This window comes from Serinus canaria, chromosome 17 (assembly GCF_022539315.1).
Source record: "Serinus canaria isolate serCan28SL12 chromosome 17, serCan2020, whole genome shotgun sequence".
NCBI classification, from domain to species: Eukaryota; Metazoa; Chordata; class Aves; order Passeriformes; family Fringillidae; genus Serinus; species Serinus canaria.
In genome coordinates this window covers 3978499-3992417 of record NC_066330.1, presented here as the reverse complement: position 1 = coordinate 3992417, position 13919 = coordinate 3978499, and the positions used below count along the sequence as shown (strand labels likewise).

The 13919-nt window shown below is 46.1% G+C and overlaps 1 protein-coding gene across 1 annotated transcript in view; it reads right to left on the bottom strand.

Moving 5' to 3' along the window:
- DDX31 (DEAD-box helicase 31) overlaps positions 1–13919 on the bottom strand; it is a 43377-nt gene that overhangs the window by 20918 nt on the left and 8540 nt on the right. Inside the window, exons 13-15 of the mRNA XM_050981084.1 lie at positions 11650–11709; positions 5719–5769; positions 3628–3767 (exon numbers count right to left, since the gene is read on the bottom strand). Coding sequence (XP_050837041.1) covers positions 3628–3767; positions 5719–5769; positions 11650–11709 — 251 coding nt within the window. The remainder of the gene's footprint in view (positions 1–3627; positions 3768–5718; positions 5770–11649; positions 11710–13919) is intronic.

Genomic DNA, 13919 nt, shown 5'->3' with positions numbered 1-13919 from the left:
TCTCAGCTGGTCAGAAAGCTGCCTGTGGTTTCTGAAAGGAAGCATTGCTGCTATTCTTCAATTTGTAAAGTACAGAAAGAAATTATAACAACAAGGATATCTTCTGCTTTTCACTCCAAGCTCTCTAACACCTGGCTAGCAGGAATGGATGAATTTCTGCCACAGTGTTTGCCAGGATATTGTGATCCTCACCTGCTCCCCATCCTTCCCAGCTAAAGCAACAAAACCTTTACTTTTGCAACCTGCCTTTTCAACCTCAGCCAACTCAGCATCACAGCAGAAGGCAAGGAGAAGGTGAACAGAACAGCCATCCAGCCTGGAAGGGACGGGCCAGAGTGGCCACAGGACACCCTACAAGGGAGAGCAGCCCCCCTATGTGCAGCTGGGCCACCCCATGCACAGATTCCTTCACAGAGGATGCAGAGACAGGCGGGGCAGCGATGGGGGAGAAAGGGAAATGGAGCATAAAATGACAACCGAGGGTTCCTCTGTCTGGTTTTGAGAAGTAAAACAGCAAATTAAAACATAAATGGTAACCACTTAAGCAAGAGGAAAGCAGACCTCCCCCTTCCCCCTGCAAAGGTTGCTTTGACACGGCTATGAATGAAAATGTCAAACCTTTGACATTGATTTGTCGGAGTTGGGTCCTCCCCTCCCCTGGCATGTCGCCAGCAACAGAGCCCTGAACTGGGTTCACAGCAGGGAGCAGGGAGGGGAACAGCACAACCCTGAGCAGGGAGGGAAACACTGGAGCAGGGAGGGAAATGACTCGTGCCTTCACGGTGATGCCTCCTCCTTTATAAATTAGTTAGGCTGCCGTTAGCAGATAAAGAAATTATCTGATAGCTGTCGAGGCAGGCGCTGCGAGATTGCAGCTGAAGGGGCTAGAAGAGACATAAAGGAAAAAAAAAACCAAAAACCTCGCATTTCTTCTGCTTGTTGCCTCCTCCCTTTGAAGGGAAATCTGTTAGTTTTGCTTGGAGCTGAGACAGAACATTTTGGAGCCTATCCTTTTTTTTTTTAAAGAGGGACTGGAGAGAAAACATGAGTGTGCACGTGCCTGCACATCCACATTTACAGCTGGGCAGAGCAGCCACAACTTCCAGCCACACAAAGCCCAACCTGAAAGTTGTAGAGAGAGAGAGGAGGCAGCTTTGCTGAGCCCCAACAGGAATTACTGATCTCAGCAGAGCCAAAGTGAGATCGTTTTGGCAAAGGCTAACGCTGCTCTTCCACACTGGAAGCCAAGGAGAGGCTTCAGGTACCGGTGAAAATTAATTGCAAGCGATTTCCAATTTCAAAGGCAGTCATCTCTAATTCCGAAGTGGATTTTCATCCAGGAACAAAGCCACGTCTGCTCTCATTACTTCCGACTCTCAACATTCCTGGACTTACTCCCATGCATGCTGGGGTGGGTGGAGGGGTTTAGGAAAAAACTCTGGGTCAGATCCTCATCCCCTGTAAACCAGCAGAGCACTGCTCATTTACACCAGCTGAAGGCTGCAGGGACACATCTCATGCTTTGTCTTCTTCAAAATACATATTTTATGAAGTATTTACATTTCAATAAACCCAGCGGGAACTTCATTTAAAAAAAGGAAAAAAAAAAACCCAATAAATTAAAAAAAAAAAGATTCACAACACACACTTATCCTCGACAAAAAACTGAGAGATTTAAAAATTAAGCTAAGAATGGGATTTAAAAAAAAAAATATAAGCAAACTCCAGTAACTTGTGCAGACCAAGTCAGAAGGTACAAAGACTTAGGGTAAAGGACCAGAAATGAGCAGCGCTTAAGAGGCTCGGTGACAGTCCAACACACGCTGTCTTTCTCCCTCACACTGAATTAAATTGTCAGGATTATCACCATAATGCTCTGTTTATGAAGGGTAACGGCAATTTGTGCTGATGGCACTTGCTGCCTTGAGCTTCAAGCTGCCTTCCTGCATCTTCTCAGTAATTCATCAGCTCCCTGCTCTGTCCCAGTGCCCCTTCTCCTCCTCCGTGTGGAAGAGCAGAGAGGCCGGATTGCCCCGTGCCCGTCAGGCACTCGCTGCCTTCCCTCTGAGGATGGGGGTCAAGGAAGGCAAATTACACTTCTCTCTGGCAAGTCCTTCATCTGCAGAAGATAAAACAAACAAGGAAAACAAGAAAAGGCAATCCCCAGAGTTGTCTGGCTCTGAAAAGCGAAGGGAAAATAAATTCACATAAATCTCCCCCTGCTTATTCAGAGTCTTCAAGATTCCTGAAGACCACGGCCAGCTCAACAACAGGTCTCCTTAGCAGATGTAATTACCAGCCTGAGTGACACTTCTCTAAACTTGTTAAAAAACAACAACATTGGATAAAAACATTAACATTTAAAATAAAAAGGAAGGAAATTTCCCTCTCCTACCTCTAACACTACCAAAATATTATAAAATAGAAAAATAGAACTTTCTACTTGGAGTTGAAAATTCACAATTATGTGGGATTTCACCTTTAAATGTCAGTGCTGTTTGTTACATGAAAAAAAACCCTGTCAGCTTAGCCTTCCATGTCTTGCTGGTGTCTGCTTAATAGATAGTTACCTGGGATGATGGATGGCTCTTTGTTAGACCACTAAATGGCTCACAGCCTAGAATAAGCCTGTATTTACTGCCAACATTTGTTTGTTTCAAGGATGCAAAACCAAATTCGATTCCAAGCAGCTCCACCCGACAGAAACACAAGAAATAAAAGGGAACTAATTTGTGCATGAGTTTACAGGGCTCCATCAACACTGCTACAACACTGGAGGGACTCTGCTGATGTTCTCAAACGCTGAGAGACAGCAGAGCAGGGAGCAAGGGGAGGCAGAAACACCCAGCTGGCTGCTGAGGAGGCTGGAGATCCTGCCTAGCGATGCTGAGCAGCCAGTTGTGGGTTTTCTCTACAAAAAGATCATTGTGCAAGCAGAGCTGGACTAAAATCTCATCATGTGTCAGCCATCAGGTACCTGACTGCACACTGGGCTGGTTCTTACTGAGCCTGGCTTGCTCTCCTTGCTGCTACTCCCAAGCCCAAGCCAGAGCCAGGCAGGCTTGGAAGCACACCCCACTCTGGGTCTGCAAGAGTCCACCCTCCCTTTTTGCCTTCCAGGACCACTCTGGGCTCTCACCACTTGCCAAAGCCTCTCCTGTTCCTGTCACAAGCCACTTAAACAATACATCTTGGGCAACTAACTGCAGATATGACCCACAGCTCCCCAGCAATTTTTCCCCCAGATCTGTCCCAAAGGGCCAGCACAGTCTCTGACAATATGGTGCCATGCAGGCAGAGGGCCAGGGACCATCTGACAGGCTCCTTTGACTCGTGATCTCCACATAGTCACGACTTGAACCCAGGGCCAGAGAGAAAACAATGGAGTGCAAAGGATCCCCGACTATCCCTGCCCCTCACCACACACACTCACTCACGCACAGCCTGTCAGGCCGATGATTTTCACACACTTCCCTCTTCTCCTTTTGCTAGTCTGGGGCCAGGCCTGGATCACGAGAATTAATAAATTCTTATTAAAACCTGCACGAGACACAGTCCCGCTGAAAGTGCCACGGAAGGTTAATTAGCAAGGATGAGCTGAAACTTTTGTTGGCGTTTCTGACTCACTTAATCTTGTGAGAAGCCAGCAAGCTGACATATTCTGCCTCTGAAGGAGCCAGCACGAGCAGGCTGCTCCCGCGGCAGCCGATGCGCGCCGTCCTCCCGATCCGGTGGATGTATTCCGCAGGTGAAGCCGGGGCGTTGTACTTCAGGAAGGGGAAAAGAGCAATTAACAGGATGTTAATTAGAAAGCACACACCCAGCCCGCTCACCTGGAACAAAAGGCACACCCCACATGCTGCACCTCCCGAGGAATTGGGCTGTTTGTAACACGGAACCATCACTCAGCCCCTCAGCCGAGGAGGTTTTTTGACATGTTGGAGGATGTGACATGTTGGCCAACTTTCAGATAATAGGACAGTTTTCCCCATCTCACTGTCTCTCTCTGCTTTTTACATTTTATTTCTATACAGAAACCTGTTCGCTTCCTCTAAGAAAAAAAATCAAATCTAATCATATCTCACACCAAAGAGAGACCAGGACTGCCCACATGGAGCCTGCTCTGCATTTGGGAGAAAAACCACAAAACAAAAAACAGCTGATGCCAATTTGGAATGGAGCTAAATTGCTTTGTTTGGATTAAAGCAAATCATAGCTGGTTACAGGGTAGAATAAATCTAAGAGAGAGGAGGGAGTGCTTTCAGCAGTCTATGATACAGGTAGAAACCATCTTCCCCTGTCCAACTACCAGACACCATGAAAATGTTCCTTAAAACCCCCCCCCAAATTTAGCACTGCCTCTCATTTACCTCACTGGGAATCAAAACTGCCCAGCCATTTGCAAGATCTGATAAAGGGTGACACATTTCCCTCCCTTTAACCTCCCCCTATTCTTCCCCCCACTCCCCTTCCTCTCTTTCCTGGAAAAAATGAACAAGCACAGAGATACTGCTCAGAAATGAGCCCTCAGCAGTTTAACTGGAAAAAACCCAACAACCAAAGCCCACTCTAGTGTTTATACCTGTGCCCTCTGGCAAAGTTTCTACTGGCTAGAGGTGTGAGTAAGATGCTGTGAGCAATCTAATTGCTCCCTGCAGGTCCTTGCTCTTGGACACAGCTCTCAGGACAGCTGAGATTTCGCCTTCTGGACACACAGAAGTCTCCCAGGGCTTTAGGTAATTTGCACTGCGTTCTAACACTGGCAACTATATCTTTGGTTAAATTATATTAATATACAGATCTGGGAATTAAAGACTTCACTTCCACAGCCTTCATCGACTAGCTGGCTGCTACAATATCATTCCTTTTTTAAAAAACACAAAAATCAAATCAAATTTGTTACCTGAAGGGATGAGGTAGAAATTAAAAAGCTTTGTTGAGGCTCTGTGCCCTGTTCCTTTTACCCAGGTGTCGCTTGATACATGTGAATCTCTGGATCAGTTTTTCCTCTATTCAACTAACCTTTTTTTAATTATAAATCTTTTATAGAAATGAAATCTGTCTCATGCTCTCTGCCTCCTCTTTGAAACGACAGGCTGCTATTTTTAAGGTTCAATCCATCTTCCTTTGTTTCTATTTTTTTTTTTTTCCCTAGGACTGTATTTCTGTCAACAGCAATGCAGCAGTGTGGGGTTTTGTCAAACTTGTTTTCTTCAGGGAAAATGTGAACCATGCAGTTCTGCTGGAAGCTGGATTTCTGCAGCCAACCCAGCCAAGCCTCACTCAAAACACTCAGGTCACTGCACTGACACTACTGGGCTACTCAATATTTAACATCAGGAATGCACCTAAACTCCTCATGGAACTGCCTCCCCAGCAAGCTCAGGAAAACAGGAACAGAGATCCAAGAGATGGGCAGGATTTCACAAAATTTGGCTTCCAGGGTGGAAGGGGAATGGAGGGTGCATCATCTCCAGCCAGGACAAACTCTGGTAACACCAGAGTTACTAAAGAGAAAAACAGACCAAGGCTATCCTAGCAATGCTTTATCCTGGCAAAACCCAGAGTCCCAGTCCTGCAGTCAGGAACTTGTGGGTCTCCCACACCTGCAGGCATCAGCACCAAGACCAGCAAACTGCAGGAAGGTTCTGGACTGGGAAGGGATTTCATCTGAGCATGGCTGCAGTTAACACAGACAGACACACAGAGCAAACCCACCTGTACAATCCACGTCACTTGAGGCAGGTCCAGCCCCCGTGCTGCTACATCCTTTAAAATTAATAAGGAAATCACTTTAGCAAAAATCCTTTGGAGGTATCAGCAGAGTGAGGAGTCTTCTGAGATGGCAACTATGTCTGAAAGCAACTAGCTATGTAAATAGGAATTTTATGTGTCTAATTTGGGGAGAGATGGACTGAAGGTCAGAAGTAACACTGAGGGTTTAAAATATAAGGATTGTTGGCAGTCAAAAATGCGAAGCAATCAAAAATGATCCACTACTATGGCCCAAAGCCTGGAGGACACAAACACCTATTTCAGGATGGTGGTATTGAATTACAGCATTTTGCTACAGCCCCCTGGCATTATATCTGAGAGAATCCACTGTGTAAATGGTAGTGATACCTTTGGTTCTTCAGTTTGTTTCATTGATGAAAAGAGATCTGCTCATAAGCACCTACTACCCAACACAGAGAGAGAGAATTAAATCTCTGAAAGGCAGCACTAGTTCTTAGCACACCTTTATCCACAGCAAATCTAAGTACTAAAATCAGGCTGCTTATGATGAAAGGGGAAAAAAACCCAAAAGGCAAACGGTCAAGAATCCCTGGCCTCGGGTGGAATGTTCAAAGATACACTGATCTCTACCTACAAATAATTGTTTCCTAGGTGATGGTCTGAAGTTGAGGAGCAGAAGACTTGCAGGTCATCTAGCCCTAAAATAAAAGGCAAATAAACAATTTAGCAGAATCTGCAGGAAGCTGGAGCACAGCTTGAGGAGAGGGGACTTCAGCTATGCCTTAGATTTGCACCAGTCTGGCTTTGATTTGGAGAAACAAAATGCAGCTACGAAGAAAAGAGTCTGAAGCTGCTGTCAAGGTGTTATCTGATGTGCCAGCTGGTGAGAAACCATCAACTTGGAGAAGGACTTGAATGAGACCCTTTAGTTATCCACAGCCAGATATCTCCAAAAACATACCCCCTTCTGAGAGAAAAGAGAGCTTAAATGCTATCCAAAACAGAGAGTGCAAACACATTTCAATCTTCCTTCTTGATTTTCTGTTCATTAGTAATGTCCTCACATACTCCTTGGATTTTACATTCACCAGGCGCAATAGCAGAGCAGGTGTGCAGATTTAACTCTGTTAGGAAATGTTTTGCAACACATGTATCTTTTAGCTAGTTGCAAAATAGAATATATTAAGGATGTAAGCAGGAGCTTAATGTACTAAAAATGTGTCAGCCACCCACTGAAGTGTTTTCATGCAACTCCCACACACGTTAAAAGAATGGGAAGCTGATGTTTTGGCAGCAAAGGCCTTTCCATAAGCACCAACCAGGCTGTTCTGTGGCTCCAAGTGCAGTAAAAGAGGAGCCACTTTCCACAGCGCCCACTCCGAAATAACGCACACTCGCGCTCCAACACGCTCGTTAAGGAGTGACTTGTTCCCAGAGTCAGAATGAACAGATGTACAAAAAGCCATTTAAAGGAGGTTGGAGAAAATAAATCAAGGGGAGCTGGGAAGCGTGTACAGCAGTTACCAGGATAACAAGACTATAAACTCTGCAGCACGATCAGACGGGAGCGCTGACGGCTGATTCCGAGCTGGCTGCCTCTGTTCTTCCATGCTGACAAGGCTTTGGTCTTTTCCCTTCCTGTGCTCTTCCTCACACCCAGGAGCTGTGGAAAGGCTGGCTGAGGAGAGGGCTCTGACCTTGGCACAAGACAGTTTCCCCAAAATAAACCAACCACCAAGACACTCTTGTGCTCTGGAACACCTTTAACATGAGGAGTGGACAGCACGGGCAGGAGCCATCCCTCTCATCCACTCAGATTCTTTCCCTACTCTTCCAAGATAATTTTCTCAACATCTCAGCTTGGAAAATCACTGCCACAGTTAGCATTTTCATGTGCATTTGCCCAAGCTGAAAAGGTTCACTAAAAGCCTCATAAACAGCCAGGGAGAACATTTTAGGAGAAGGCTTTCTCCATCACCAGCCTTGCATTCACGATTGCTTTCACAGTGCCACCAAGTCCATTCAGTTGTTACTGACACACAGCAGCAGCTACTCTCCTGGGGTTTCCCTTGGCTCTCTTTCACAAGTCTCTTGGGATTTACTGGTAATTGGAGTGTTTTGCAAACTCTGAAAGATTCCTCAGTATCAGTCCACCTGTGTCTCCTCAAGCTCCTTTTCCTCAAAGACCCAGGTAGAGAGCAGCAAGGTAGGACTAGGGTAAAAAGTTGGAGTTGATTTGCTTTCCTCTGCTGGCAGGGCCCATGAGTTTCAAATTCTCAGAATTTTAGAAAAATATTTGTGGGTCACCTTTCCAGGAGAGAAAACACAGCTCAAACAAAAACAATCCAGTTTTACATTTATTCCACACACAGAAACACTAACCTGCTGCCAGTACTCTTTCAAGAAGCCCAAGAGATTTGCAATGTACCACTCTCCCTCTTTTCCACTGCCTCAGATGGCACTGTCCCTTCCATGTGTGACCTCACACCACCATTCCTTAATTACAGGGAAATCAAGGATATGACACCTTGGCAGGTCGCTGCTGCCTCCTTTCCATGGGCAATGGAAGGGCCAATTCTTCAGTGCCCATCTCATGGGAGCAAAAAAACAAAACCAAACCTACACCAGTGCCATTTTAAACAATAACCTGAAGCCTTAACCACATTCCTGCCCTGATTCCAACACAAGGGCACAGGATCAAGGAACAATCCACCTGAGGGATGCTGGAAAGGTTGACATTTCTGATTTGAACAATTCATGTTACCAGCCTGGGCTTGTGGTTGGAGGGTAGAGGGGTGGGTACAGAGAATGGGGTACAGGGGGTGGGTGCCAGGGAATGGAGGGCAAAAAGGCCACACAAAGTGAGTCCTGTCACTGCAGAAGATCAGAACCAACAGGGCCACTAAAGTTTTGCGAAGGCCTTGCTTTGCTCAGTCCCTCTCACACAATCTAATTAGGGCAAAGGAAATTGCTAAAGTTGCTTTTGAAAGACACTCAATGGTGAGGTCTTGAAGGCCCTGAGCTTGACAATTGGCTGCCTACATGAGGCCTAGAAGTACAGATGGAAGGCAGCTTGCTCAGGTGCCAGGCTGTCAGTTGGATTAAAATGACTCATTTATTTACCAAAGAACCTCACAAAGTGCTTTAGCTAACAGGCAGAGAGGGCCTAACGGCTCTCCAAGCTGGGGAAGAAGCTCTTGCGCCTTCCCGGCCTGCCAAAAGTCATTACTGCCGAGTGTGGAAAGCCATCAGCAGGGTAGAGACCCCCGTCGGCAGGGTGACAGATTGGGCTGCGTAATCAGAGGAGGAAGGGGAGAGCACAGAAGCTGTCAGAGGCGAAAGCTCTTGGCTGGGGCCGCCAGAAAACTGGCAAGATGAGTTAGCGTGACTGAGTAAACAGCAAACAATCTCCAAATGATCTTTCCTCCCTCCCTGGAAGAGATGAACTTGTTTAAAAGGCACATCCCAAAGGAAGCCACAAAGAACTTTCAGTGAAGGAGAGAGAAATAAATCTGGATGAGACCCTCTGAGATACACGGTCCTTCTTTATTTTCTTGTCTGCCAGCTTATATTGTCTGGCAAAAATATTTTATGGGCTATATTAATATACATATGACATAGAGCAAATTAATAAAAGGAACAGCAGGTCCCATTGCTTACTAGAGCGGAAAGATGGGTGGAGAACATGGCATAAGGGACAAGGGAAGGACGGCAACATTATTTGTGTTGCTCTTTCGTGAGCCAGGTTTCAAAATTTTGTGGGCACAAACCACGATTTCGCAGTGAAAAGAACAGAACCACCTTTCTGCAGAATTTTTTTTTTTTTTTTTTTTTTTTTGCTGATATGGAGAAGAGAAAAGCAATGCCCTTAGAGGCAGGAGGTGGTCACAGAGCCTGGCTGCCCTTTGGACATCTGCGCTGGGGAGGCACCTGTAATGTGGGACTGGTGCAAAGTGTATCTCTATATTAAGGTGTCCATATGGTCCCCATTACTGTGGTAACAGGCCACCTCCTGCTTTCAATGCATTTGTCCTCCCAACATCTCTGTAAGATGGAACTGTGCTACTTTCCCCATTTTACAGATGGGGAGTTGAAGCACAGGGAGATTTTGGACTCAAGACACACAACTCACTGTGCTTAACGTGCTGACCATGTGCCAGCTGAGCCAGAGTCCCTGGCTCCAGCAGGAGCTGCATCCCTGCCTTGCAGGAAATGCAAAGTGCCTTCGATTGAAGAGGAGGAGGGTTACAATAAATGTGTTACCTTACACCACCCTCGTCATGGCAATCCAGGTTACTCCATATTATCTCCCATTTATGACCATTACCTCCCATTTGTGACAGATCAGGAGTAAACCCACAGCTATTGCTGCTCAGCTGACTTGTGGCTATTTGCCTTGTCACCCCAATTCCACGTTCACCTGTCTGTGGCACAGCAGGAAATCAAAACACATCTCCAGTGTCTCAAGAGGGGAATCCCATCCACTGAGATTTCTTTATCCAAATTCTTCCTACCTTGTCAACAGTGGCTCGTTTCCTGACAGATTTTTCCTGTCACAGGCTGCATTTTCCTTTCAAACCTTCTCACTCAGGAATTGCTAGCCTAGTGATTGCAATTGTTCTGCTTCCTCTTTGTCTAAATTTGAGCATTTACCTTCCTTCCAAACCCATTAAATTGGAATTTCAAAAACAAGATACGTACCTGACATTTCTCAGTTATGTGCATCAAGGATAACAAAGTTTAGCTATTTATTTTTCAGAATTTACCAAACACTTTTTATCTTCAAAACAATCTACACCACTGAATGATTTAAGCTCTACTCTCCTCCCTAGTTCTGACACTCAAGTATTACCTCTGTATACAAGGGAACCAAGTTACAGTTCCACTTATGAACTGCAAAGATGCATTTTGACCTTGATCAAATCACTGAAAGGTTGTACACACAAAGCAGGACCAGAAGCTAACAAGTAGAATTTTACAGGTGACATAATAAATAATTTGGCAATGCTAAATCAAGCACTCGTATATACATGGCACTCCTAGCTTGAACTGTGGGCAGAAAAAGGAAAAAATTCAGCTCCCCACACTCTGGAAAAATTGCAACTGGTTTCCTTTAAGAATAATGTGCAGCAAGAACAGGAGTCATTTCAGAGCTGGAGAGGGTTTCTCAGCTCTAATTACTCCCGATCGCTGTAATTTACAGGTTTGCAGTGGGTAGAAATCGCCAAGATTCACACGTTTTCAGATCAACAGCTGCCACTATTAGAGAGCAAATCGTGCAGCCTTCTGCACCACTGCAGCAGCCTGTGGCCCTGGCAGGTCAGGAGCGAGAGGCAAAGGTGCCACCACAACCCAAGGGTGCCAGCAAACTTCAGCAGAGGACAAGAATTTCACCCTCAGCACCCTTGGAAGGAGCTTGAAGGGCACAAGGCAAGCAGAGCATGTGCTTTTCCTTCTCTGGTGGGGCTCCCCTTTCCACCTCTGCAGGTGGTTGTTTTTAACCTTGGGGTAGTTATTAAGATGGGAAATAACCACATTCCATCCAGTTTTCCTGGCAGTTCTGGGGCACACTACAAATCAGGATTGCACTCTACTGACTGCATGTAGGGGGCAAGGTTCCAGCTTCAAAGGAACAGATTTTTCCAGACATAAGACCAAGCAAAATACTTGGTGGCCTCTAATATAAGACATCCATTCTTCCTGTATATGGTAACTCAGCAGAAGATCATGTTAATAGTTTGCAAAGAAGGTCCCAGTCCTTACTGAACATGTGAGATGCAGAAAAAGGAGATGACTTTCCTCAAGGTCAGACAGTGAGCTGGAATTAGAGCTCAGTGCCAATTCCTCTGGTTACCCTTAGGGATCAGACAGGCCCATTAGTGTGGAGCTGCAAAGGGACTCCAAGTTACTCACAGTGCAAAGCAAGATGCCAGTCTTGGATTTTAGGAACTCCTGGAAGACCTCTGTCCTCTCCTAGAAGATTGAAAAGGAAGAATTAAAAGACTGCTTATGCACATTACAATCAAACACAAAGCAAATTAGCTGAGGTAACAATTTAACTGTGTCTTGTCCACTAGGATCATGTAAAGATCCAAAAGCAAAGGAATTGGCCTCACAAGTGCCAGTCAGACTCTTCCCGCAAATGGAAAAATCTGTGGCACACAGGGGTGGTCCCAGGTAAGAGGGCAGTGTCTGGGGAAGCCTGGATGCATTTGGGCAAATCAGAGCAGCCAACACCTCCATGGTTTGCACAGAAGCAGAGCCTGTGTGTGCCAGCAAACAGGAACTGTTTGACATGGAGAGGGGATCCACAAAGGATTAGGCAGCACCAACAGAAGCACTGGCACACTTTATGGGCAAGACAGGCTTTTGTGGAAAAAAGCAAAGCTGGACATGTTCACTGCTGTCTGTCTAGTCACACGATGGGCAGGATAAGCCCATTTTGTTGACACAGTGATATAACCACATCACAAGAGATCAGCCTCATCATGTGCCCAATGGGGCATGCACACAGCCACTGCTCTGACTCTGGAATTACTGAGTGTCAGGGATGCTCAGCTGCACAGTGAACTGCTGTGGGACAAGGCTTCAAAGTAACAGGGCAGGAGAGATGGCCAGAAATCCCTGCCCAAGGGAAAGGAGGTTCCCTCCCATGCTTTCCCTTGTACTGGCAAAGGCCACCAATGGTGCTGATGACACTGGGATGGAGGCTGCTCCTTCTACCAGGGTCAGAGGCAGGTGCTCCCCAGCCTTGTCCCCATCTCTGCTCTGCACCACCACAACTCCTGCAGCCCCCACTCCTTACATGACTCAGGCCCACAGGCAGGGCCATCCACAGCACCAGATCCCAAATTACTCCCTAGCAGTCTCTGAGCCATTAAAGGGAACTGCAGGAACCCAGTACAACCCCTCAGCTCCCTCCAAAATCCTCCTGCCTTGTCAGTCCCCAAACCTCCCCAAGCACATTCCAGTTATTTTAACTTACAGCTTTGGGGTGTGCTTTTTTCTTGATGAAAGCCACAAAAACTGACTCTACAACTCACATTACATCACAAAGATATTTGCTATCTCTGAGCACCACTAACCAAAGTTCTCAGCAGAACTTGGTGTTCACTTGCCAATACCACCTCTGCACCTACACTCCCTTTCCTGCTTGCCTTCCAAAATATCCTTATTTCCATGTTCCAAGCCTTTCCCTGGAGTTCTGGCTAGGAGCTAAGTGTTACATTGATGATAGAGAAGAAACCTTACACACCTGACTCCCAGCTAGAGGTGCTGTTCTAGAAAAGAAGGGAAACTTGGGCCTTGCTGACACACTGAACCCTCTGCTGACAAAAATTAAAGAAGAGAGCACGCTGTATCTTGTTGACAATGACAGCAGCCGTGCTCAGCAGTACCATATGGGATCCACAATTTAGCTCCATTAATGCTCTTAATTTGAAGACATCAAGCACTAATTACACACTGGGTACTAAAAAGGCAAAACCCTTCCCCTGGTGCCAGCTACTTAGTGGTGTTCTGTTGGCTTAACAGCTGGTCAGGGTAGAGTTGGGCCAGACCAGGCCTGCTCACTTGCTCAGGCAGGCAGGTTGAGGAAAGGCCAGACTGCAGGGACAGCAAAGCACATGTTTCTGGTCTCCACAGGATGGGAATGAGTGAGAAAAACAATGGCTCTTCACCTCTTGCTTCATCAGAAGAGCTCTATTCATTTACCATCTCTGCTGTGCAGCTCAGAGTAGAGCAGCAGCTCTCTCCATCACAGACCAAGGGCAGGATCTGGGCCTGAACTTCCAAGGGTGGTCTCTCAGCTCTTGAGAGAAACTCTGCATTGACAGTTCATCTGACACTCTCCTCCTGGCCTTTCAGCCCTCTGTAGCAAGGTCCAACCTCTCCAGTAGGTCCAAAACTATTATGGGGTAATCACTGTTACAATGCTATTATTCCATCCCAGGGAAAACAGAAAAACCAAAGCCAAACTGCTCCAGCCTCATTTAATGGGGACAACTTATTATTACAACAGTAATAATGTTTTGGGGCTTGGATAAGGTTTTCCTTTGGCATTAAAAGTCTGTCTTGACTGCATGAGAGAGAAACACAGAGACATAAACGGTTTAGTGCATCTACTGGGAATAGAGAATGACTGCTCTGCCTGCTGAAATAACACATTTGCTTCTTCAGGTGTG